Here is a 27044-nt window from a genome sequence, read left to right as displayed (position 1 = left end):
CCCAGGGATCAATGTAGGTTGGTAGGATCAGGTAATCTGTACCACTAAAAGATTCAGGGCTGAGGGGGAAGAGGGGACCAGAGCGGCCTGCCTCAACCCGCATACAACAAGCCGCAACGATCAATCTTGCAACAGGACTAACTTTTTGATAATGACCACGAGGGGTTATGTTTTCAGCCAAGTTTGTCTCGTCTTGTCTTGTTTATGTGCTTGTACATTGTGCATTATGTTTCACTACATTCACGCAGTGTTGAGATCGCAGCTTCTGTATCGTTTAAGCAACACAATACACATTTTCTTTGTGGGGTCCAGGTACTTTTCTACATTTTGACTTAAAGCCATCTGAGGAGTCTGGGAACGCTGTGCTGCTCGACTGCTGCAAAAGTGACTCTCCAAATCAGTTCAGTATGCACAGTGTTTCTTATTCCCTCCTGCACCATACAGGCATTAAAACGGGAATGTCTGTTTAGGAAAACTTGAAGCTGGGGGCAGAGGGAGAACAATACGAAGCGATGAGTTATATAATGCAGACAGTTCACCACCAACTAAAGCCCGGGTTGCTGTAATTGTATCCCCTTAACAAACATCCATTATTAGTCACTCTGGAGAGAGAGATTATTTGTCTGTTTCTTGGGTGGTCTGGCTTTTGTTTTTATGATGTTAGCAAGACATTTTAAACCTCTACTCTACTCCTCTAATGTATCTATTATCCAAATATCCGATAGATATTATTGAAATGTTTGTTGGAGTTGGATTGAACACTGGTGAGTCATCCCTAGCGAATTCTACCTTAACCCCCCAAAAAGTGAAATCAAAGCATTACGGTGTCTGTTTCCATGGTGGATTGTTTCCATACCTCATTTCCTGCCGCATATGTTCTCTTTTAGAGACGGTTTAAGTGAAGAACCGTCTGCATTGGATATGGAGGGAGAGACGTGGAGATTAATATTGTGCAATCCAGCTCCAAAATTCAAGAATATAGTAAATACTGTTGTTAAGGCCTAAAACAACAGAAGAAGTTTCCCTGTTGTGGAAACTCTTCAGAAAGATATTTTTGGCACTACAACAGCAGAACGTGTTTTTCTAACTTGCAAAGAAAACGATTCCCTCATGTAGTACTATGCTGCAGGGCGCTTTGTTCTTTCAACTTTGGGACAGTCTACTTTTTACTAGATAAAGGCTAAAAAAACATGTGTCTCCAGATGTGCGCCAGTGAACGGGGAAATCAAATTATGAACTGAACAACAGGGTTATAGTAGTCTCTACACAGTAGTGTGTTTGGAAGATGGTTGCAGTCAGAGTTCCTACCACATGCTCTACCCGGACCGGATTAGATCTTACCGCCATTATATGGCACGGTCAACAGTTCATGCACAGTAAATACAAGTTCAAAAATTTGTCAACTCTAAATCCATTTAAATTATGTGGACCCGGCTCTGGGAGCAGCTGCGACAACTATATGCAAATAAAAGTGATTTAAACAAAAAAAACACACTTGAAATCTTTTTTTCCAAGCAGAAAACACAAAGCAAGCAAAACCTGCTTGAGCTTCTGACTTTGGCGAAAGTTTTGGGGTACATGATAAACGAGGCGTGTCAGCGCGGAGGGCTGCATGGTAATGAGCATCCATCAATCTTCCTCGCCAGAAATCCTAACTACAGCGGGATTAAGGTCACAAAGCCCATCAGCCATAAGTGACATTTACAGAAACACCGCGCCACAAAAGGCGGCTCCATTATGTATGGAGGTAAGAAAAAAAACAAAAACTTTTTAATTAAAACATTTGGGATTACTTCCATTTACTGTAGCTATAATGCTAAAACTATCACTAGAATAACAGCGCGGGGGATGTTGCAGTGTGGCTCGGTTGGACAGCCCTCCCCCCCCCACATACCAGCCCCATTCTGTATTTCCTGTCCGCAATCACCATGGTGATCTAAAAGATGATACAGATGACATAACCGGATCTCCAAAATGACGCAATGGGGACAGACGTGTGCAGTTGAAGGCTGCGCAGGACACATGTGTTTTGTATTTAACTGGAAATTGATAAGTAACTGAGGCGTGTCCCCAAATTGACTTGTTCAGTAGTATAAAATCCAAGGAATAGTGGAAGGTCACCTAAAGGTGCGTTTAAGATGGTTATAAACACTCTATTGAGCCAGGAAGTCCATCTTCTGTCGCCTTTACTATTGTTTTAAAACACATTAGTCGTGTTCTCGGGAACATTTGGCCAAGGTGAAGAAGCGGATAAATGATTCAGGGCCCATAACAAAGGGTTCCTTGGAAAGAACAAAGAGAAAGTAGTCTGGCTACATTAAATATATAACAGCTCATTAGGAGCACATTTGTGTTGTGATTTATCAAAGAGAGGTTCAGTGTGATAAACTGCTACGTAACACAACCTGGATCTGTCCTGTGGCATTTCTGATCAATTTTACAGCAGACATCGATTAGCGGTTGTCACATAATCTGTCCCTTTTCTACATTTGAATATATATATACAAATAGCATCCCAAATGAATCTGTTCACCAAGAACTGACACTAAAACAGATCTTTGCTTTTCACGTCTGACTCGAAGTCAAAACATAAAAAAAAAAAGGCACAATTCCCGAAAAGTCAGAGATTTACTGGAACAGTACCATTCCTTGAATTTAAACTGATCTCTGAGGCATTAGGACTTACAGTTCTCACACACACACACACACACACACACACACACACACACACACACACACACACACACACACACACAGTGTCATTGAAGATACAGATTGCTACTCTGCCAAGATAGATAACGACCGTGCATGCAGTTTTATGTCTTCCTTCTGTCATTGCGTTTCCATCTGGTCCTTCCATGGGTGGATGATCCATGTAGCAGGAAAACAGCTGGGGGTTGTGAGAATGTTATTAAGCTGTGATATCATTCTTCCTTTCCTTCCGTCTTCAGCATAGTACCGCAAGAGACAGAGGATGGCAAACTCAATTCTTCAGACCACGGTTTAACTTGTAAAACTCAGTAAAAAGTAAGAGGAGAGATTTTCAACAGCTACAATTAAAAAGAAATATGCTCCCATAAACCCTCCGTTATTATGACATCACGAAACAAAACAATGTCCAATAGAAACACATTTTCTTCTTCCTTCTTATATGTGCTTGGCATCTCACAAAAACAGAGCAAGCACCAATCTGCAGGCGTGCTGAGCCGTGCCCTTAATGTGAAATACCAGCGCAAAGCCCACCCAGCGCCTGACAGAGGAGGTCTCAACAGTAGACAACTTGAGTCCCTGCAGCTTGTGCCCACCGGACCGTCCGACCACACAGCTGCCTGCAGAGAGCGAGATGCCAACGTGCCTGTGCACATCACATTTAACCTTTAAATCATGACAGACATTAAAAAAGCGCCTGCCTGCCTGCCTGGTGATGGTGTGGATACCTGCCATAAAAAAGTTCTCTGTGAAAGGATCCTTGTTGCCTTGTTGCCCTGCAGCCCACAGCATCCGCCCGTGTGTGACAACTGGTCTCTATGAATATGCTGGGAGTATTGCATTTTGTTACATATTCATAGTATATCATTACACAGAGTTTCACTATGAATGTACCACTTCGTACAAGGTGAGCCCTTCATTTGACGTCAACACCAGGATTTTACAGCATTACCCAATTCCTGCATTCTCAGACTAGGAGGTGGAGAACATTGTCCAAATTCTTTGGCAAATAAAACCATTTTCAAAAAGGTTTGGCTTGTCTAAAATAAAGATTACTTGGATTCTGCGGCATCAGAGTACGATAAGAATAAGAAAACAAAGAAAAGGTGCTCTTGGTCAGTATTAAATATTTAATCTGCCCTTTGCTCTGATAATAATCCCAGGACATCCAAAGGTCAAAAACACGTTTGAAAAGTTTAAAGGCAATTACCTGTTGAAATCCACAGTAGCCACACCTGCTTGACAAAAACACTTATATTGCCTTTCTCAAGGTGGTGTTTTCTGAGTTTATTTGCAAAAAAACACATAAATCATTGTCATTTCTTAATAGTATCGCCTCATTTCAGATATTGTGCATAGTTCCGGGCTCTGTGATTGAATTTCTCAGTGGCAGCGTGTGAGGCGGTGGCTGTGGAGCATATGGTGTTTCAGTGTCCTGGTGAGGTTCCCACCAGGCAGGAACCTTCCTACAGGGAGTGTTGAAGATACAGAGAAGGACTCCAGCTGGTCCTCTGGGTCACCTTCATTACCACAATTAACATGCATGCCACTCAAAGGCCTGTGTGGATTCTGCACTATAAGCAAAGGCGAGGAGGGGAAGGGCGACGACCACGACACAGCTGCCCAATGAGGAAAAAAAAAAAGGTTACAAAAATTAAGCAAAAATGTAACGTGTGAATCAAACTAATACAATATATTGGATTATTACTTTATTAATATTTACTCGGTCGTGAATTAACTAAAAAAAAAAATGTTCATTGCACATGATCTAATAGTATATACAAGAACAATGAGCCCATAGTTGATCCTAAATCAACACACAAGCTTTATTTCCATCCACGGTGTGATCTGATGTCAATACAATAATGAGTTAACATGAAAATGGACATTATTGTACACCAGGCTCCACTCGCAACAAGCTGCGGGCTGACGACAACACATGCAGATACATTTTCCGTAGACTCACTTTAAGGATGAGTGAGTCATTGTGCACGTCCCCGATCAATGTCTTGTTACATAACGCCCACGAAACGGCAGAATTGTACCACTGTTTGCACTTTCAGCGCAGTAATAAGGCAGAGACTAAAGCGGCTAGTAGCTGGCAGTTCTTATTAAACCTCTATGAATACATATATACAAACACACACACACTGCGCTCGTCTATGACCATCGTACAGCCACAGCGGCATCGCACAAAGAATCACAACTCATTGAGGTCAACTTGCTAGTATCAATGTTTCAGTTGGCTGAAGTAAAACAGTTTTGAGGCATTTTATGGAGCTGCTAAGCCACTTACACATCAGCGTTACTGGCATCAGGAATAGAAAGTACAATGACAAATATGTTATTCACCTTAAACAATCAGACGAAGCCACGCCATTTATGTTAGGTAGAACTGCCCCCCCCATTTCTGTCAAAAACCCTGACTATGAGAGGACAATACAGGCAGACAATCCACCTATTGGACAACGGTTAATAGCGTTTTATTCATTGAGAACCATTGATAAGCGTTCTAATGGAAATTATGATCAATTTTGTATGGGACATATTATTCATATTATTATTATATTATTATTATAAGAGTGACCAAAGGTCACATGACACACTCTTATCACCCACTTTATTGGAACGTGAGCTGAGCAAAAGTAAAACTGCAGTGGTGTTATTCTCTGAATTTTGGCAACAGTATAACTTGACAGTCGAAAGGTTTTTACACCACCGTGGTTTTTATGAAGCGGAAGGTGACACACAAACTAGCTCCTCGGGTCAAAACATCATCAAAGCATTTCATTCTTGAATGACGATCAAATAGGATACTCATAAAACCAAAAGGAAAGAAGACTGCTTATTAAAAATAATTATTTTGAATATGAAAAACGTATCACAAAATTCACAAGCTGGGCCTGTAAGGGCTATTTCTCTTCCTTAGCGTCAAACTCAAAACACGCCATCTCATCATCATGATAATTAAGAAACAAAATGTTGAATATAATACGAATGAGAGGTGGGAGATGAATACTAACAGATGAATACAAGTGGAAGGTCAAAGGTTTGAAAGTCAACATGTCAGAGTGGGCGGGAATAATAAAAAAAAGGGGGAGGAAGAAATACGAACAGATAAAAGACGCATGACAGAAAAAGATGGAGATTAAAGTTATTGGCTGGAATGCTGAAATCTCTTCAGCTTGTCCCTTGAGACTCTGTCCCTTCAGAGTCGAGGGTTGCATGGGAGGGGAGAGCATTGGAAGGTCGAGGGAGTCCAAACTGTCATAAATGTATCTGGAAACATTCATAGAGTCAGCATGGTGTCATCAACTTGTTAATAAAAAGGAGTTCATGCAACGTTACTATTTGGGTGTTTTTTTTCTGGCATCGTCATAAAAAAAAAAAAAACTTTTCACAAGTCTGATAAGTTTATCAAAAAAGGCCAAATTTGATTTTGTTTTCTTTGTTTTGACTGGAGCTGCAGCCTGTTGGTTCATTTCTTGACCATCATGAAACGCCTCGATTAAAGAACATCTGGTTTGAAAACGGCACATCATAATAATTGTGCGAGGCCTGCCGTCTACGAGGAGAGCTTCCAGAAACATCTGCTTCAAAAATGGATTAAAATACACAAACTGAAAACTTGAGTAAACAAATGGATCCTTGTGAAACCTTATGTTCACCCCAATGAGTCAGAAGCTACCAACCACAATCCTTCTGAACAACAGTCTGAACTTCATAAAAAGACCTTCATAAAAACAGATGTATTCTATCCAAATTGTCCATTTGCACGTTGACTTTTACCATAACGGCTTGCAGCTTTCAAATATAAATGTCACATGAAGGTAATAAAAAGCAATTACACGTGGCTTTTGCAGTATTTGGAAGATAAAGTCAGTTGAAAGATTATAGGCCATCTAACATGATTTAGTGAAATGTTCCACTGGGGTTTAAGTCACCGATGGAAACCGCTGGGCAGTTTTCCTCCCTCTGTCCCAATCCAGGGCTCGGTTTGGCTTGACTTTTGACTTGGTTGGACTGAGAAATCTTTTTCTAAGATTTCGTATTGGTCTGACTTTAAGCCTTGTTTAAGATTTGTTACTGCTAAAGTGGAAATGTTTTGTTTGAAAAAGCAATTCATTGTAACCTTACAACAGGCTGGCTTTCATCTAATACCTGTGACTCAAAGAGATATTAGCCGAAGCTGCATGTTTTATTGTTTGTGTCGGGGAGTGCTGACATGAGTGTGTGTGTGTATTCTCCAAATGTTGGTCCAATGTTCCCCATAAGATCCAATTACACAGGCTCACTGGACTTATTGCTGTCTGCTCGCATTAAAGCTCATCTAACGGCCCGATCTGACCAATCACACAAGGCAGCATTTGCAAAAAAAACAACACAATATCCAAACAAAAGCTCAAACGGTAAAAGGAAAAACATGGGCGATCCACACACTGTCTGTAGCTCCACGACGAGACTTTGTCCTTCCTGCCAGACATGAAACAGCAGCAGTTAGAAAAAGGGACCTGTGTATCCACACATCTGTCTCTTGGCACTGCATGGTTGACGACAACTCTACAATTTCACTCAATCTCTCATGAAAATATCTTAAAATAAAAGCTGAATATAACATTGGGTGGTGTGAGTTGTCAAATCAAACTCTGCACCTCAATCATACGGACAGCAGCTGGACTCTGGAGATCTGCTGGGAGGGCAGAATTCTCCTCCTTTCTGGACCGTATATAAAACCACTCTCCCTTTAAAGAGACTGAAAGAGTTAATTCCTATACTGGCTGAGCAAATCCATGAGCCTCGCTTCAAAAATCGATACCAGCTGCTTTAAAATGATACAAGAATCATCGGGCTGAGCCAGCATGTAAGCGTGGAACACGATACGGCACTGAATTCATCACATCTGATGGTATCAGCCCAGCTACGCCTTATTAGAACCCCTAACAGGGGAGCTTTTCTTACTGTACCCATTTCCCTTGTTCTCCATAGACCCCTAAATCCCTAACAGACACCACAGCAAACAGTGGCAGAGAACATTCCTGCCAGTGAATAATGAATGAATGGAGCCTCAGAAAATCATCACTGGCAGGCAGCTTTATAGAAAATCAAGTGCAGTAAGGTGTATTGTCAGAGTTGATGAGAATAAAAATAGGACGTTTTTACACATCCGTCAGTACAGCACGCTTATTTAAAAGCAGTTGGCTTTATTGTGTTGTCAGTATGTATGTGGATATTATGTAGTCACGACACATTAAAAGCTTGCAGGAAAAGAAGATGCATCTCTGAATGATCATGCAGTGAGAGGAGAGATCCGAACCAGCTGAGGCGTCGCGTAAGGCTACGTGTTAGAAGAAATGCATCCTTGCTGTAGCGAATGCCCACTTTGTAAATTTTGCAGATTAAACGTTCAATAATATACAGTAAATCGCCCAGACGCAAGTTGAAATTCATGAGAAGCGAGACGCACCAGCAATTGGATCCTTTGAAACTGCCGTAGTAGCAGTTTGTGACATGACTCATGAATTAAAAGAAGAAGAAAAAAAAAGAAAAAGCAAGATAAAATAGACGTATAGCTATACCACGCCAGACAACCACAATGAATTGCATGGAAGGAATAGATGGATCAGCAGTTCTACTTGGTCTCTATATTTATGAGTAGAGCTAGGGGGCAAGGGGGGGTGGGGGGGGCAAGGGGGTTACCCAATCGACCAATATTTGCTTTGCCAAAGTATATCATTTGGCATATGCATTCTGCATTGTTCTGTAACTTGAGCTGGAGAGAGACATTTACTGTGACAGCAGTAAAATAGCAAACGGGCCAGTTCCCCTCCCTGGGCAATGGGACCACAATGTTACAGCAGAGACTATAGGTCTTAGAAAAGATGATGATGATGCCTTTTTAGTTCCCTATTTTAGACAGTAATGGGGAAGGATATGGGTGAAATTCTGGGCATCATTAACTCTTTGTTGTCAGCTGAAAGATCCCCTCAAAGCATTTCCCATAGGAAACTACTTTAGCAAGCACATACACACAATCTTACACATACGCCAAGTCAAGCTACTCCAATGGGAGAGATGAGTCTGCAAAGTTAATGCAGAGTTTGTCTGTGTGCTGGCTCAGAAACAGTGGGCTTTGAGCTGCTTTAACCCCATAATAATGGTTTACATAAAGCTGAGAGGAGACACAGAGAAAGCTCAGTGGTGGGTGACTAAAGTGCGGATGAATAATGCGGTGTAAAAAAAAAAAAAAACAAGGATTGAGAGAACATCAAGTCCACAATAATATTACACATCTGCTACAACTCTTCTTCACAATCTGGCTCTCGAGAAACTTTGTGGGAGGAAAATGACGGAGATAATGAGCACAGAGAAACATGTATTTATGTATGAATGGACAAAGAAGAAGCTGCCAGTTTAAAAAGAAATGTGTTAGTTGTCACAATTCATGGCTCAAGGCCAGCGGTGAGTGCCAGGAGAAATACACCGTACATTATACATTTTCATTGAGCTGCAAATAAACAAGGAATTTGAAAGCAGGAGATTAAAGTGATACAATACATCAGCTCAGCAACATCGTAACCATTATGAATCTTCAGTCCAGTTCTTAGGAGGACCATTACTGAATTGTAGGTATAATAGAAAAAAAAATTCTGATGTGTTACATTTGAAAAACTGAAGATTGGCAGGTCCTACAGCAATCAGTGCTGTGCAGTCAGGGTAGGAAGGGAAAATTCCAACATGAAAAAGGTTTATCAATTCATTATTTTTACTGTTTATTCTTATAATTATATGTACAATATGTGTGTTATTCCTCTGCGGGGAACCTTCACCTTATCGTGGTGGAGAGGTTTGTGTGTCCCTATGATGCTCCTGGTACGGTAACCTTTGGCAAAGTGGTCTCAGGCGAGACTAAGAATGGTTCAAAAGACACTGAAAAAGCAAAAGAGGGACGGAGCTTCCCGGCGCGGAGGAAGCCCGGGGCCCCCATGTGGAGCCTGGTGGCTGGGAAGCGGCACCCCAGAACTCTTTATTCCCATGGACTCACCATCTGTGGGGGAAGCCGATGGGGCCGGGTGCCACAAGGGTGGCAGTAACAGTGGGGGGTCTTCACGAGAATAAGGCGGCGGGTGGATTTTATGTACAAATAATCTACCGATTGGTGAGTCAGAAACTATTTCAGGCTTAATATGGAATTGATAAGTGTGGTTGAATGAATGCCGACTACGAGCCATTTGCCTTCATATTCAGCAGTGTGTGTTTTTATTGTTGCTGACTGGCAAACATAATTGGCCGCTGTGCAATAATTAAGCAATAATGTAGCGTTTACTGTTTTGACGTGTTAGCCTAAACAACAAATCAGGTAATATGACTTTCATAACTCAGTGCGTACCCTCTTACTGACATCACCACACGTCACTGACACCGATGGCTCGCCAAATTCTTCTTTTCATTTCATACCCTCCTCCTTTCCAGTAAAGACCATCTGAGGTTCAGACCCCTGAGATCTTTCTCCTCCCTTTCTCCACCGAAATGTCCGTCTCCAAACCTGCCAACAGCTCCTCCCCGTCTCCTCCTCTTGTACATTTTACCTTCTTAAACATTAAGCCATGTGCTTTTCCTACATTTTCAAGCCAAAACTCATCAAAACGGTCCACACAATGTGAATAAACTACATAACATTTTCAAATATGGATCTACTATTGGATAAAAAGCTGCAACTGGTAACATAAGAGTTATTAGCAAGCAACTCCATTGTTTCAGAAAGTCGACGTGAAATCCAGTTGTTGAAAAAGGGCCTACAAACAAACAAGGTCTCAAGAGTGTAAGGACACGATCTGTGATTGCTGTGTTCCAGGCCTACAAACAAATGAGTTCCCTTCTTTTGTTCTAAGATATCTACATATAAAAAGATCGGTGGTGAATTGCACTCACGCCAGAGGACTAATGTGCCTTACACCTAGCAGCACTTGATTACTTTCCCATTAATCAGGCCTCTCCTCACCCTAAAGGGAGAGTTATTGCCTCCAAATCTCTGTGACAGAAAAAAAATTGCTTTGCAAAGTGTCAAGCATTAAAAAGCACCGCAATGACATTTTGTGATACTCGAGGAACGTCAATACACTGAGAAATAAGAAGGAACAAGCCTTATTTTCCAACCGGCAGATGAGGTTTAATTTGTATGGGCCATTTGTACTGTGTGGGACACTTCTAATACAGCCAAATAAAATGTGTTGGAAAGCCAGTTGGATTGACTAACTGAAGGTAGTGTTGGTAATGCACTGTATTTCCCTCAGTAGGGTGAGGTTTACTTGCATGCATGGGATTCATATGCGGCATTTGATCTGACTGTAAAGTGGATACAAGTGATGGTTCCCGGCAAGGGGTCCACATTCTGCTTCAGCTGGACATTATAACAAAACAGCTAGGCGTGGTCCCTCTTTACCGGGAGAGTCTTCTTTGATAGAAGCATTGTGAGGCGGTTTAGCTCCTGGCCACCTTTGTCCGCCGTACCATTGTTGTTGCTCTGAATGTTCTGAAAGTGTCGATGACACGCGACCGCAGGCCGTGGCTCAGAGACACGAGGTGACGTGGCCACTTTGGGACCATGGAGGAGGTTAATTGCTCGAGAAGAGCATCACGCCACACATGTTTTTCATACTGTGTACTGTGACCACATGTATTGGCACATGGATAGAGCAAAGACCGGGTCAACACAATTCCCTGCGTAAATGGATGCAGTCATCTGCGTGGTGTTCGTCAGCTTTTCTCTGCTGTGTGCAAACATTTGTACCGCAGAACCTTCCTCTCATCTGTTCGGTGTGAAACGAAGGGAACGAGGGGAGGAGGGAGGGAAAGAACAGGGAGTTGTAATAAAAGAGCAAAAGGGTGCCGGTTTTCTGAAAGTCGGCCATCCATTTAAATAGCTGATGCTCTGCTCTTGTAAAACGCAAACGTCACAACGAAAAATGTGAGGGCCAACTTAATCTAGGGATGTATAGAGATATATAGAAATCTAGGGATATATAGAGATCAGGAAATCCATTTCTACACCACATCTAGAATTAGCTGTAAACTAAATAAATGAAAGGAAGCCCCCGTCCTTTGCTTTATCTCTTCATTTCCATCTCCTGTGTTGCTCCGTGTTTAGAGGCGGAATCCTCCTGTTCTAAACACAATCTTAAAGAAGGAGTGGAGCTGCGAAACAGAAACCAAAGAATGTTTGTCACATCAGGCCTGGTGACGAGGCCAAAGCGGAGGACACCCAGTTCCAAATGAAATGGACGGGCATATTGGATTAATGAAGAATTTATTAGCAAACTAACATCTGCGAGTACTCAAGGCCACCCATGTTATAGCAATACAAAAGACCTCTGTGGAGGCACTGCATCAAACGGGCCAAAAGAGATCCCAATTTGTACTTGTATAGTGTTTGATGAATGAATGATGAAGTCAAGTTGTTTAACGGTTATTTTAAGACTTGTCTTTGCGTGTATGAATTTGTTCAATCAAATTTAAAGTAACACGTAAATTCATTCATTCTTTTTTTTTTTCACGGTTCAATAAGAGAAGGTAACATTTGCTTCGCAGGTTTCTTGGGCCTCCTCGGCTTTACTTGGATGTCAAGCCACAAGTACTGCTCAGATGTAATATCACTGGGTCAGTAAGCCACTGCAGATGCCACAATATTGGCTCCTCAGATTTCCTGATTATCCAGTCAGCACGGTTTGCTGAGGCTGAGTGAGGGAAGACGGTTCATGTTTCAAAAGAGTCTAGCACAGAAAATAAGCGAAGCTTCTCCTGAACAAGCCAAATCAGTGCAGATAAAGCGGCCTGCCGTAGCTTTCTGATAAAAGGAGGTTTTGGTTTGGATGACATAACACCAGGATGAATGCACGTATATGCACACGCATACCTTATGTGGTAGGAATGTGCTGATGCATCTGGCCCCGTGTGAGTGAGCTGTATGTCTCTGCTATCAGTAAATACTGGGAGGCCGGCAGCAGTCAGAACTGCTACACTGGACCGCGCGCACGCGCACGCACACGCACACGCACACACACACACACACACGACTGAATAAACTTTGTTCACTCAGATTTGTCCACACTTCCTGTGATGTTTAAAAAGGCCGTCACTCTGATGAACTATTAACCAGACACCTCCAAGTAGTGACTTGCACTACATATTTATATGGGACTACTGCCACCTCATATTTCTATTGTACATATCAGTAATGCTTAGTTTTTGCGTTCTATTCTGTTGTCCTTAATGTCTTTTTTCACATTTTTTGATATTTCTGTTGTCTATTTGTATATCTATGTATGACAGAGCAACGTTTAACCGGAGACAAATTCCATGTATGTGCAAACACACATGGCCAATAAAGCCGAATCTGATTCTGGGATCTGGGGTTGTTTTTGTAAGTCTAAACTAAATATGTTGGATCCTCTGAATTTGAAAGTAATTGCAGTGATAACTCCTCCTGAATCATTCTATTCATCTGTGGTCAATCATTTCTCTTTCCATCTGGACACATAAATGTGGCCTAACCTTGGCAAAACACACCGCAACCTAAAATATTCCTACATGAATAAATAAATGCAGACTGATGTGTTCTTGCATTGAGTAAACAAGGTCATAACTGATTTGACTTTATAAGCAGCACACATATACCAGAGAGCTGCCCGGCCTGCCCATCCATTTCACCATGTAATCAATAGCTGCTGATTAATGAAGCCAAGAAGAGAGTGAGGTTCAAGAACCGGTGCAGTCTAAACCCTACAATGCCCCGTTACCGAATGGGTTTCGCTGACAGATCTTTGTCCCACGAACAGAAGCCGATAGACGCAAGACGGAAGTGTTGGTTGATTGTATACAGGGGTCATCATTCCCTGGCCAAAGCTTTTCAAAGCAAATAATTCCCAAGGCATCTCATGATTACCTACATACGTGAGTTTGTTCAACCTTCAACCAACTGAATTTATTTTTTCTAAAATAACAAGCACAAAAGATTGAAAATAACGGCATCGAACACCAGAAAATGAGGTGCAAACGAACCAACAACAGCATGACACACCAAGCATACGACACACTGTACAAAAGACACAGCCTACGCATGTAAACCAACCCACAAAATAGCATAACTGCATAGACGCACAGTGCCATGAATATATGGATAAAACATTGATGCCCACACGCTTCCCTCAGAAAGATTCTACTTCTTGCCACGCATGTTATGCAAAATGGTTGATTTAAATCCTCACAAGTATCCTGGTTATGATCGAGTGTCCCGGTTAAGTGTTACACATGATTTTATCCCGGTTTCAGAAACATAGACAACAGCAAACAAATGATCAGAAACCCAGATATTGCTTCTCGGGTTTCATATAAATACATTACAATGAGATTATAACAAGGACGCTTAGAGCCAGCAACCTGTAACACACACACACACACACACACACACACGCACACACGCACGCACGCAGAGATGTAAACAACAAGGGTGAAAAGAGGTGTGGAAAATCATGAGGATCGCCTGAAGGGGAAAAGGGGGGAAACAAGTAGGTTTTCCTTTCGGATTAGAAACAAATGAAATAAACAAATAGGAGGAACAGGCTACAGTGAACTTATCAAGCTTGTCTGTCCTTACATTTCTCCAGGCAAACATTCTGCGGGCCCTGAGGTGCAGCCATAAAAGGCACGGCATGCAGCCGAGTGATCAAAGGGAACGCTCACCAACCGACCTGGTCCATGTTGAGCGTCTGGCTTCGCTCCAGAGCACTCCTATGTCATCAGGACCCCTGTTAGCGCTAACAGAGGTTTCTGTGTGTAGTTGAGCAGCTCCGTGTACAGGGTTGTTATCGCAGAGCAAGAGTAAACAGAGCAAGGAACAGGGAGGTTGGTTTTCTACATTTGGTACAAGTCCAATTTCCTTAAATACCAAAATACGATAAACGACACGCAAATCGTCTAAATGCTTTTAGGCTGTGTGACCAATGAGCAGTTGTTGCAGTTTACCTCGAGTGGGCTTTGGGCTCATAATGGCTTATGACAATTAAGTGACGGTGCACTGCAGATCAGTCCAACATGAGGAACCATACACATGTTGTCTTATACAACGCTTGATAAGAATCCTGCATCCTACGCACAGCAAGTGAAGACCATCTGGATTTTGGATTCTACAGGTTGTACAATGTTATTTCACACGGAACCCTGAGAGGCCGTTACTGGAGGCCGGAGCAAGTCAGGAGAAAAGTCTGACGAAGACATTCAGAAAAATGATTTTAGAACGGATACAACGCACGTCTGTTTGGAAGATGCAGTCGCCTCTCTGTGACACACCTCCACGCGCCCACAGCCGCCAGCAGCGCCTCACACAACGCTGATCACCTGAGGCCTGACGAGATGGATTCTACTGTCGTATGTAATCCTGTGATTAATGCAAGGATAGAGATAAGTGGAATAACACATGACACAATCTGACTGTAACCCACCAGACCACAATAGCAAACTGCTGTTTGAACCACGTCAGATTTAAAAAATAAATGTAGCAGCCGCGCGTTTACTCAGGTACAACCGATTCAGGGATGAAAAGCCTCCTCCAATGCAAATCTGTTTATTGTTAGAAGAAATAGTGTTGTTCTACAACTGAGAGTAACAGTTAGCTGTGCGAGTCACAAAAAGCGACTTGATGACTCACCCACAGGGAAGAGGCAGCGCTACATCGCATTACATCCATACTACATGCTTTAGAAAGCAGTTTATTTGACCTGCAGCAGCAGCAGTGACGGCCCGGTGTCTCACAATGGGCCCCTTGCTTGAGAGAGAAAGGCCCGAAGCCGTCTCTGCCGTACAGCTCCTCGCGCCGCGGACTTCCCCGAGTGACACGCCGCAGGGTTACGTAACTGTGCCACTGTACGACCTGCCATTCCTAAGCGCTCTAGCTACTGTAGCCGTGAGACGCTCAGCGACCCCACCTTCCCCCACCTCTTTACGCGCACACTTAGTTCACGCACATGCGGAGCACTCACAAGTCACGCACGCCATCTTTGTGTCTCCAGTACGCTGGGAGGCGAAACCCTCTGGTTTCACACTCATGGTCGGGCATGTGTTTACACACACACACACACACACACGAGAGAACAATGCTTGGCTGGATTAAAGAAATGCCACGTGAGTGAGCTACACAACAGTGCTTGCTTTCACTACTGAGCTCCCACGTGTGACACACGACAGCAGCTCTTAGTCAGAGGACTGTTACCAAAAGGGTAACGAACGTGAGCTATGGACATCGGGATGATGCTTAATGGCATTTTGTTTTGGAAACATTCATGGAACATCCATTCACAAATGCAACATGTCATTGAAAAAGGAGAATAAGGGAAAAAATGTTCATCCTTTAAAAGTGATTGCGGATCAACAAAGGCTCTTCAGCAGAAGGATGAATAGTCTGATGTCTCCGATAAAGCAAGCATGGCATTGAATGAGTAATGGAGGTTCTTTCTCTTGAAAAGAAAGGTTAGCCTTGACTCCCACTTACATCCTTTATAGGACCAAAACAGAAAATGCACCTATTCAGCTGGGTTTTATAAAAAGTACCAGTGGGTCAGAAATCCACAGCCCACAGTCTCTTTAGTCACGCCGTCCAACATTAGGCCTCTACATCCCGACAGCAAGGTCGGAGTCTTTGGCTGATTTGCATATTCAAATGTATACATTTAAAACATTGAAAAAAGAAACATATGCATAAAATATTGAATGTTTTCATTAAAGCTGTTTTGATGAATAACAGTAATAGAACATTTCATCTTATGAGCAAAACGCCTGTTTAAAATCAGTGAAAAGTCTGAAACAAATAACCATTAACCAACTCAATTGTAAATTATATTTCCGACAAAGTACTGTCCCATTTGTATCTGCACCATTTCAAGTCCTCAGTCAACCATTTACCAGGAGAGCCATTTATGTCCCTGAGGGACCGTTAACGGGACATTGAAGAAGAAAGGAAAGAGTTGGCAACAAACAAAATAAAACATAAACCAAACAATTAGTCATGTCACATTGTGGATTCAGCTTTCTACTCAATATCAATCTCAAAATCAATCCATATAACGTCATGTTCGACCATTCAAAATAAATCAAGGAGACAGGTTGATCAGATAACCGACGCAGACGAGGACATCCGGTGACTTTGATGGATTTCAGAGCAGCAAAGCTCAAATGAGGCACGAAGGTGAGAGCTGCTGGGTGACGTTAGGAAACTGGCAGAGTGACAAGAGAATACCAAGCAACACTCATTTCCACATCAAGGGATGAAATGACTCATTTTAAAAGCCCTTTGGAAAAGGAAAAGTGTGCGCTTTCAGAACCCTGTGGTTAGTGGTGACTTGCGCTTGACATGAACTCCTTTCATTTCAGCCCGAGAGGATGAACACAGAATGTCAATGTTGAGTAGCTGCTAAAAGATGACCTTGAATTTGAGTCTGCACAGAGTTGGTACGGGCCTTTGTGCCGACATACTCCTCCGAGTGACAATCGGGCAACTTGGAACCTTTAAGTGAAAGAATCTGCTGCTGTCAAAGCACAGTTTAACATTAAGATAGTAGGATTAACCGACGATGATTCTCCTCCTTGTGAATCCCATGCACGGCAAATTCAATTAACAAGCAATATCTCAGTTAAAATTCAAATAAGGCGAATAATTAAAAGCTCAATTTGTGTGAAATAATTATTCACTTTAAGCACAAATCTAATCTAAAATGGATTGACCTAAGGCGCAGCAGTACATTGATTGAACGTGTCGTTCTTTTGTCAAAGGAAAAAAGCACGCTCATCAGTATAAACATTAGTGGGAGAATCGAGGGTGACGTGCTGAAATGTGACAACACAAGCCACACACACACACACACACACCCACACATGGAGGAAAACACACATGAAAGCCACTTAAACACAAAATACAATAGAAAAGCAATAAGACGAGATTTTCCCTTTGTCCTCTGACCTGAGACACAGATGAAGGTCATGTAGTCCCCCTGCCCACCGGTGGCCAGGAAGGGGATCTTCTTCTTGGTCCTCCGCTTCACCTGCACAGCAACGAGCATCTTCTCGTCGTGGGGTGTGAACACCTCCTTGTTGATGGCTGACTTGGCACTCATCTCCGAAGTGATCAGGAATCACAACAGCTGGCGAAGAGTAAAGGTGGAGAGGACACGACTTCCTGTAGAGGGGAAGAGAACAGCAAACTAAATTAGTAGAAATGACAGAGCAGGCTAACTACTTGGAGGATTGTACACCAAAGTCTGACTGTCCAGCTTCCAAGGAAACACCGTCTCACTCCTATCTACTGGCCAACCACATATTTGGTTGCGTTTGAGATGCACAGCTCATTTTTTCCCAATCAAATAGCGCCTATGGAAACAGGCTGGTGGTGTGTTCTGTGATTACCTACGATGACAAGTACACAGATGTGTTTGGAGACAGAACTGGGTCTCTTTTTTTGCTATTTTAAACCAAAAAGTTTTTTAATGAAAAATGATTGATGTGTCACATTGATAATCACATAGACTTAGTCTAATAATGGCACTAATTGATGAGCAAAGAGACACAACACTAAAAAAGGTCATGCTGTATACCCCTGAGTTTGGACTTTTGGACTTTTGAACGTTGTTACTGTGCTGCTGTGGAGATGGAATCTCCCCTTGGTGGACGATAAAGTCTAAACTGCAAGCATATCGTAAAGTAGAATACAGCTTTTAACCAACCCTCGTGTAAAGATAACGCAAAGAGCATGAGGCGAGCAGCAACAAATATAAGCGCACGTCTTCAGTCTGTTCCAATCTTCGGGCCTGGGGCGAATCACTGCGCTCGGTCTAAAGAGGTCCTCACCACCGCTCACAGGGTACAGCATGTTTAAAAGTTAAAGGGCTCCCAACGCTCCGTGTCTTCGGGGCAGCAATCGTGTTTCTTTTATTACAGGCCGGTGTCTGTCTGCGTTCCTCGGTGACTGGAAATATACAGGACACACGGCGCCACGTCTCACAGAGTCAGGGAAAACTGTGCTTGAGTGCCGGATGCAGTGAGTTAATTAGGCCCAAATGCTCTCGTGAGGGCCATGAAGTGTAATCATTTTCTCAGCCACACACACACACACACACACACACACACACACACACACACACACACACACACACACACACACACACACACACACACACACACACACACACACACACACACACACACACACACACACACTCGATTGAGACACACAAATAAACACAACCACACACGTACAAATCCGTATCAGCCGTCCGTCTCAACCATTTAATTAATTACTCTGCTGTGCGGCAAAGCCAGCCAGACTTTAAACAGAAAGGCCCTCATCAAACTGGCTCACTAATAAATAACAGACTACAGAGACAAAGTTGTTTTCTAAATGACGCAGCGAGCTTTTAAATGCGCGTTCAGCAGCGGAGGAGAAGTTTCATTCATCGATCCTCATAAAGGCAGAATTGGCGGGGGTACGAGGTTTGCATGGACAGTAAAAAGTGAACAAGCCCCTTCCTCTGCCCCCCAGACTCAGCAGCTGAAGGGCTGCCATCGTCATCATTGTTGAAGCAGGATTACGTCTAGTGATTATGGGGAAGGTGAACAGAGGTCCACAAAAAAGCAGTAAAATCATAATTTCTCAGTCACTCAAAAGGTGAAATGTATCGCAAGGCCAGTGTGTGGTTCATGTGAGGTTTTACATCTCCTTTAATAGGACCCAGGCAGCCGTATGAAAGTGTCACTCCATCAGTTCTACGTGTGAAAAGCTACTCTGTTTTAGGCAGCTCATAGTCTCACTGAATATCTACTCTTCCTCTTGGCTTTTTTAACAAAAACACAGGGCTAGAGTTTGTGGAAAGGTAATTAGAGAAGCAAATAAATATGCCTTTGGAATTTAAAGGATGCCCAACAATCCAGCCAGGAAAAAGCCTTTAACCTTCCAATAAAAAGCATGTTTTTTCCACGCACACATACAGAAGAGCTCTTTCCATTGGGGGCTGTTAAGCAAGCCAAGAGTCATGTAAAGGCCGTGTTTTGCGCCGCGTGTGCACGTCCCACTCAAGTCGTAAAACCTTCGACGACTCAAAGCACTGACCTCAAAAGACACATCTCGCCCTGTGAATATTCACATTATCCACACAGGTATGCGGTGTCGTGACCCCTGTGCCCCTCAGCAAGATCAACTAACGGAGTAAAAGCTTCCAACATTTCAGAGCTTAGCTCAGAACAAAAAGTAGCATGTTGGTCTTTAAGGACAGCAGTTTAAACCCTTGTGTGGAGCAAAGCTTTCAGCGCCTTGTTTTTTTATATTTTATTTGCCGTTCACATCTGCATTCATCCTTAATTAACGCACCCCTTCCCTTCGGTACACATCTGTTAATATCATCTTCCCTTCGCAGCTACTGGAAAGTAGGATCAAGAAAACAAACCAGATGATTTAAGATTAAAAGCGGTTTGTCGTGTTGCTCCCTGCAACAGATCAGCCCCGGCAGAGTTCCACGCTGTGGAAACCCTTTTCCATATCGCCTTCTTCCAGCTGAGAGGGGAGCCTGCCCACATCTCCCTGCCAGCTGTCACCAGGCAAAAGGGAGAGCATATACCCCCCCCCCTCCTCCCCTCTCCCCTCAGGTGGCCTGCTGAAGCATGACAGGAAGGACGGAGGAGGAGACGGGGGATGCGAGGAAGAAAAAAACAACAAGTAGGAAGAGGAGTGAAACGTAGCCAGCTCCGATGCCTCGGCCGATGTACAGGAGGCCCGCGGAAGAGAACCACGCGCATGTATTTCACGGCTGCTTATCACCCCATTTCCAAGCTGAGCACCTGTCAAGGCACCTCATTTACGTCGCGGCAGTTGACAGTGTGAACGGTGTTGAGTCGGTGCACGGGGCCTCTCCCGGGCCCTCGTTGGAGTGGGGCGTTTAGAGTTCTCTGAGCATCAACGCAGCCCTGCTCTGCGGCCTGCTGCGACCCACCACTGGGGCAGAAGCAGGGGAAAGGGCCGGGGTGGACCTCGTCACACTCGATCTGAGGTGTGTCGACAATTTCCCTTTTGGGACGCATAAATTGTCGACGTCCATCTTGTGAGTATAACCGCGTATATTTACTCCTCTGCTCGGGGAACCTGCAAAATTGCTAGCAGCTGGTGCAATAAATATTTTGACAGTGTGAGCCATTACAAATTGATCACATAGATACAAACTATGGCAAGAATGTGCACTTGTGAGCCAAGGCAGTATACAAGAAGAAGGCTTGGTATACCGCCGGTTTGAGTCTGCGTGCGACGTCTCTCTGCAAGGATTCAAGTTCGCCCATGAGGCCGAGGACAGCATTGGCTGCGGTTCAGGTTAAGGTAGGGGCGGGGGTCAGGCAACACATTTTTGCACCTTATGTTGAACTGACGGGATACACTACTCATGCACTTCCTGACAGCTTTTACGACAGGGAAGCTCTTCCATGCGCTCGCTGCTACGGTCTCTTAAATCTTTTGCAACCTGCAAACTGTGGCTTTTTCTGTCAAACACAAACGTTTATTGTTAACATAACTCAAAGTTGAGGCAAACTGTGGCCAGGCAAAAAGTGCAGGTGCGGAGCGGTACGCTACGCGGCGTCGAGAGCTCATTTAGAGTTGATTTTTTGGATAAAAAAAAAAAAAATGGTATTTGTGTAAACCTACTTGGACCAAAAATGTGCACAGTGCATTCCAGCAACAAAGTGTGCGGTGTTTGAGAGGCGTGGGCAATGGCACACGTTCTGCAAACACGTACAAGTCAACTGCACTGGTGTGTCAATAAGTATTTTTCCCTCGGGGGGTCGGGGGGCAGCAACAAGCAACAGATAGACAGCAAGAAGACAAACGCATTACAGAGTATCCACCAACGCAGAGAACTAGAGGGAAGCGATGCGGAGAGTTGCCGTACGGGTGTGATACAAAAGAAGGATTTGGAACAGAATGATTTTTTTTACAAGATAACGAAATCAAACACAAAATAATCCTGCCCAAGCGGCAACTCATCCCCTCAACGCTCATTCAGAATTGACTGATTTGGAAGCTTTCAAAGACAAATGTAGTTTGTTTGATTTCACACAGCACAGAGATGTCTGAAAGAAAGATCCCAGCTTGGGTTTAAAAAACAAAAAATCATTTCTCACCAAGAATTATGTTCTTCACATTTCAGCTCATGCTGAGAAAAAAAAAAAAAAAACTTTCTTTAGTGTTTTATATGAAATTATAGTCAGGGAAAGAGAGCCCATCAGTAGTTTTGAAATGTACAACTCCGAAAACTATCTGGACTTTTTTGTCAGAAATATCCTCGTACAAAGTGTAGAACACAACAGCTGTTACTAACCCAAGAACAAGGACAGCTTACTTAAGCTGGACAGGACTTCAGGCCGGATTTCTCCCTCCAACTATGAGATCTAACACCCAAATCCCTCGATCAGCAACCAACTCAATGTGCATGTCACTCAGCAAAGCTCAAAAACACACTTTTCTTTCTATGCATAATTCATTCTATTCTGCAACACTGTTTTACTATGTAAAGTCTGGCTTTGTCGACACCAAGGTTCCTCCTTAAGCTTCCTTCAAGGACACTCATGTGAAAAACCGGCCTTTGCCCTTCACATTACATTAAATGTCATTTAGCTGACGCAGTAAGTATACGTATAATAACGACAACAAGTGCATGTCAGCCCTTGTTTACTTTTGTGGAGAGCAGAGCATCTGGATCCCTCACAAACAAATCCAAATACAGAATTTCTTTGTGTCACAAATCCAGAGGTTTACTGTGTGCATGACAACGCTACGTGGAACAGGAAATGACAGGAAAGAAGTTCTTTTAAGAGATTCGAAGTATCCCACGGGAGAAAAGCTTGTGCTCAGCAATGGGATAAAACTGGTGTTCAGATAGTGGATCACGCATTACGTAGCCCAATTTATTCTCTAGGGAACATATCTGCAATTTGTCTGCAACGCTCTGAGAGAGCGGAGCGTGAGGAACGAGAGGTTGAGATCCTTCTCAGGGTTTCATTCACTTACATTTTGTCCTGCCCTAGTAATCAGTCTTTGTACTTTGAGCAGCATTTATTTTGCCTTTTACAATACGTAAAGCAAACAATGTACCTTGTATACTGACGTCTGTTACATGTCCTAAAAACGACTGGGAACCATTGATCAGAAGACAGACGAAAGGAAACAAATGTGAAGAACAACCCTTTTTCCCTGCTAGTGGTTGTAGTGGCCAAGGCGCTGTGGGCGAACCGTGAATCAATGAATGACACGCCGAGGCCCTCTAATGAGCTCGTTCTTTATGGCCCAGCAGCGTTTGGCCATAAACACTTGACAGGTAAGTGGCAGACAAGCAAACATAGAGCACTTACCGATGGATGCGTCGAACGCAACGGCCATTCTACTTCACAGCGATGAGTCATTTACGTTCTGGCGAAATGATTCAAGGCATTCACGGCACAAAAGAGGTGAATGTGTAATAAGTTTGCATAAGGGGGAGCTGAAAGCAACAGCACTGCGTTAGTGTAAGTGGCGTGCATATTAGATTTGGATGACATATGAAGACAGAGGTGAAGCAAACAGAGCCTGCAGGGGGAGGAACCACATCCGGAGCATACGGATTCCTCACGGACTCCCAATCTTACCGACATTATCGTTTTCCTCATACGACAAAAAAAGGTCTGTACGTTCGCAACGATAAATCTGTCGAGCAAAAGCAAACAAGCCGAGGTGGCGGACACACAGGGAGGCGGCCGGCCCGAAGGTTTACATTATGCTGACTGTAATGGGACAGTGAAGTATGGGGGGGGTGTAATCTTATCTTTTATGGCATGCCAGAGCAAATTAAGCGCTGAACTCCTGCATGGGGAGAAGCAATGTTTTTCATTTAAGTGGGTTAGTTAACGCCATCGGGAGTCACGAGGGTTGCGATTAGGAGGCTCAGTGATCCCCTGAACCAAACGTCCCCGTCAGAGATACAGCGCCGGAGAGATAATTGGCCTTCAGGAATTTACTTCTATCTTTTGATTACACAAAGCACAAGACCAACCATTTCAGGGAAAAACAACACCAAGCATGTTGGGTAAACATTCATTCAGAATGAAATGGTCATGATGAAGATTCAAGGCTCGCTTCTTCTATTTTGGTGATGCCCAAATGTTTTATCCTTTGGTCATTTCTGCTTTCATCCAGATCTAGATGTTTCCAATGAGAAGGTATTTTGGAAATGTAATGGGTTTAACTGTAAACAAATAGATTACAGTTCAAACTGGGTGTTTGAAATAGTTTAAATTAACTTTTAATGTTGATTAAATATATTGATTCACTTTTCCCCTCCAGGATTATTTTGGTCTGCAACAAGCGTTTCATCACAAACTGCCATTATTATGAGACCATAACGTCACCATGTGGAGACTTTATGATCATTTAGGTGACCACAATTGTGGCCTTGTGAAAAAAGGAACAGACAGAAGCCCACAGCCCATAATCATCCTATTCGAGGTAGACTCCACCCGACACCGAATTTCACTGGACTATTTGTGAATGACCCGAAGTAGTGAGTGAAACTGGTTTCTGAACAAAGACACATAAACAGGACAATTAATGGAAATTGACTCGAATTCTCCAAAAGCTCCGAGTCAACGACGCGTCATCGCCAAGCTCTCCAAAGGCCCCCGCAACGCTCAACAGGAGCAACGCGACTAAACAAAACCCCGCGCGACTAATTGGAGAAAATAAAAACAGCAACTTCAGCCTGGCGCAACACGAGCACGTGCGCGCCAACAGTCACCGCGCACGCACACTTGTCGCAACTGGCAAGGCGACGCGGTGCAAACGTCGTTGAGCAGTGGAGACAAAATAATAGAAACAAACTACACGTATTGTGTCAAACCGGATTGAAAGCAGACGTCGGAGCTCGCGTGGACTTACCGACGTGTCCCGCTTTGAGACGCCTCTCCCCGCTTGCCTCGTCACGCTGAACGGGAGCCACTCGCGTGTAACATCGCGTCCACTTCACTTCCACGGCGGCCGTTCGTCGCTCTGGGAGCGGAGAGAGAGTTTGTTTTCCCCGCCGACGTGTCTGCGGAGGGGCTGTCTGACTGCGGCTGCGTGTGTCCGCGCGTGTGTGTGGGTGGGTTGTGCGACCGTGCGTGCGCACATGAAACCAAACCAGTAGCCGGGTTCCCAGACGCACGAACTGCGTCCTCGCGCACGGTGTCAGAGCAGCACGCAGCGCGCGTCCGCGTGACAGTTTACAACTAGTAGCGCAGGTTTTTCCATCCACAAACCCAAGACTCAACTAGTTAATCCAGTGGATTTACTCAAAGATACAATCCCGAAAAGTTACATTCCAACTCCGCAGCTTAATAATAGGCAGATGATTAGAATGTGACTTGGTAGATACTGATGAGTAATATTGTTTTTGGTGTTTATTATCGAAACATATGTATAAACTTAACAAACAAGCTTAAAAATAAAAGTTACAGTGCAGTTTATGAATTAAACAAATCTAGTATCTGTGTTTGCGACCCTAAAAACCCAATAACGCAATAAACGTGTCCATGACAATTGCACTGAGGAATCCTTATGGGGATGTTATGTAATGAGTATTTTTTTTAAACAGCTTCCCACAGTGTGGCCAACTGAATAATTCATTTCAATGCTCACTATATAAAAATGATTAGCTCTTCACTTTTTGAATGACTTGTTCGCACAGAGGACTATGACGAGGTTATGGCCCCACAATAGTCACTCAAAGTCCTTATCCACTGTAACAGCATTATGGAGGTAATGTCTTTTAGTTTTTTCACCCTGTAACTGAAACACTTTAAACGTGACGCTGCATGTAGCGCATAACGGCTCCCGAGATTATGATCGTCAATGAGAAAAGTATCAGGGTATTTCCCCAGAAAAAGCTGCTTAACTTCTTTTACCTGTTTTACGGCCGCCCACTACAGGAACCTGTGCTCAACCTCTAGTTTACCACCATTATTTGTTTCCAAAGCCACGACAACAGAGACGTATTCCTTGGGAATTCACACACACACACACACACACACAGAGGCAGTGGAACTGCATATGTCTGTCTCTGTTTTGCTCGGCTGAGTTCAAGTCATTCCAGTCTCCCTTCTGTAGTTCCTCCCTTGATTCGACTGCCTTCGAAAGCTCCGTCTACATCGTGGACGCACTCGGACACACTTGGGCAATGCTGCCTCATCTGAGACGCTTCAAGTGTGACGTGCTTCTGTTTCATTTGATTGTCAACGTGCTGCAGAAGGGGAAAGATGAGCAGTGGAGCCACTGTTTACGATGAGCGGAGGACCGGTTCGACCGGGGCAGATGTCTGTCAATTTGATGAGGAGGGATGAACAAATCCACTTCTGGCGCACAAACCGCAGTTCGAGATCAAAAACGAATGCTTCGGATTTCCTTCAATACACTGCAGTTAGTTTGTTTGTCTGTGGTAATCTGCTGCAACACCAAAGTCCTTTGAAAAGGTGTCATTTTAAGAATATAAGGACAACCGTATTCATTTCCTTCAGACGCTATTCTGTTATTTTCCCATATGAATAAAATCCGTTTACCGCCTCCACAAATGATTCTCTCATCCATGCAGTTGAAAAACAAAATAACGCCAATATCACAAATTCCTTCTTCTCCTGGATTGTATTAAAGTCGTCTAGCATTGTAATTCCACACCACATCAAGCTGCTCAACCATCTGGTGCGGCGTGTGGAAATAGTTCATTTCGAGAACATAAGAATTGAAAGATGTTTTGCTGAGTCTTCTGAGACCATCGCCTTGCGCTTTGCTTCAGGCAATTCAGTGTGATTTACGCGCAGGCTCCTCTGGTGAGTGTTAGGCTGTAAATGGAGGGGAGTGTTTTGCCGTTATGGCCGCGGGGCACGTTGGGACAGCGATGAGTCTGGATACCAGACTGACGCTCACACTGTAGGAACACTGAGCTGCACCTCGGCGCTCCCCCACATGAGCAAACGCTCAGGATGAGTCACTCTTTCCAGGTTGAGGGAAAAAGAGGCAGTGAAGAGGGTCTGAGGGGGGGTACAACACACACACAGGAGCATGAAACCACACAGACACACACACACACACACACACACAGGCATTGAGGGGTCATAGGGCATTAGCGGCTTCCTGCTGGTGAGTTTGGGAATTCGGGGCAGCTGAAAGACGTGGCAGGTTATCGAAGTGATGAAAGAGGCGAAACACTAAAACAAGACAAGGTTGTGACCTGCGCTGCACTGCCTGTCTCAAAAAC

General features: G+C 43.6%; 1 protein-coding gene across 2 annotated transcripts in view; it reads right to left on the bottom strand.

Annotated features, from left to right (window-relative positions):
• The window catches only part of stxbp6 (syntaxin binding protein 6 (amisyn)), a 41717-nt gene extending 16651 nt beyond the window's left edge, over nucleotides 1-25066 (bottom strand). Inside the window, exons 1-2 of one of the 2 annotated variants that reach the window (XM_040199906.2) lie at nucleotides 24695-25066; nucleotides 17714-17929 (exon numbers count right to left, since the gene is read on the bottom strand). In XM_040199906.2, the coding sequence (XP_040055840.1) occupies nucleotides 17714-17867 (154 nt within the window). In that variant the 5' untranslated portion in view covers nucleotides 17868-17929; nucleotides 24695-25066. The remainder of the gene's footprint in view (nucleotides 1-17713; nucleotides 17930-24694) is intronic. The other variant, XM_040199905.2, reaches the window with a different exon arrangement.
• Nucleotides 25067-27044: the final 1978 nt, after the last annotated feature.

Source organism: Gasterosteus aculeatus, chromosome 15 (genome assembly GCF_964276395.1).
Source record: "Gasterosteus aculeatus chromosome 15, fGasAcu3.hap1.1, whole genome shotgun sequence".
NCBI classification, from domain to species: Eukaryota; Metazoa; Chordata; class Actinopteri; order Perciformes; family Gasterosteidae; genus Gasterosteus; species Gasterosteus aculeatus.
The sequence above is the reverse complement of the archived record's forward strand: the minus strand, read 5'-3'. Positions and strand labels throughout refer to the sequence as shown.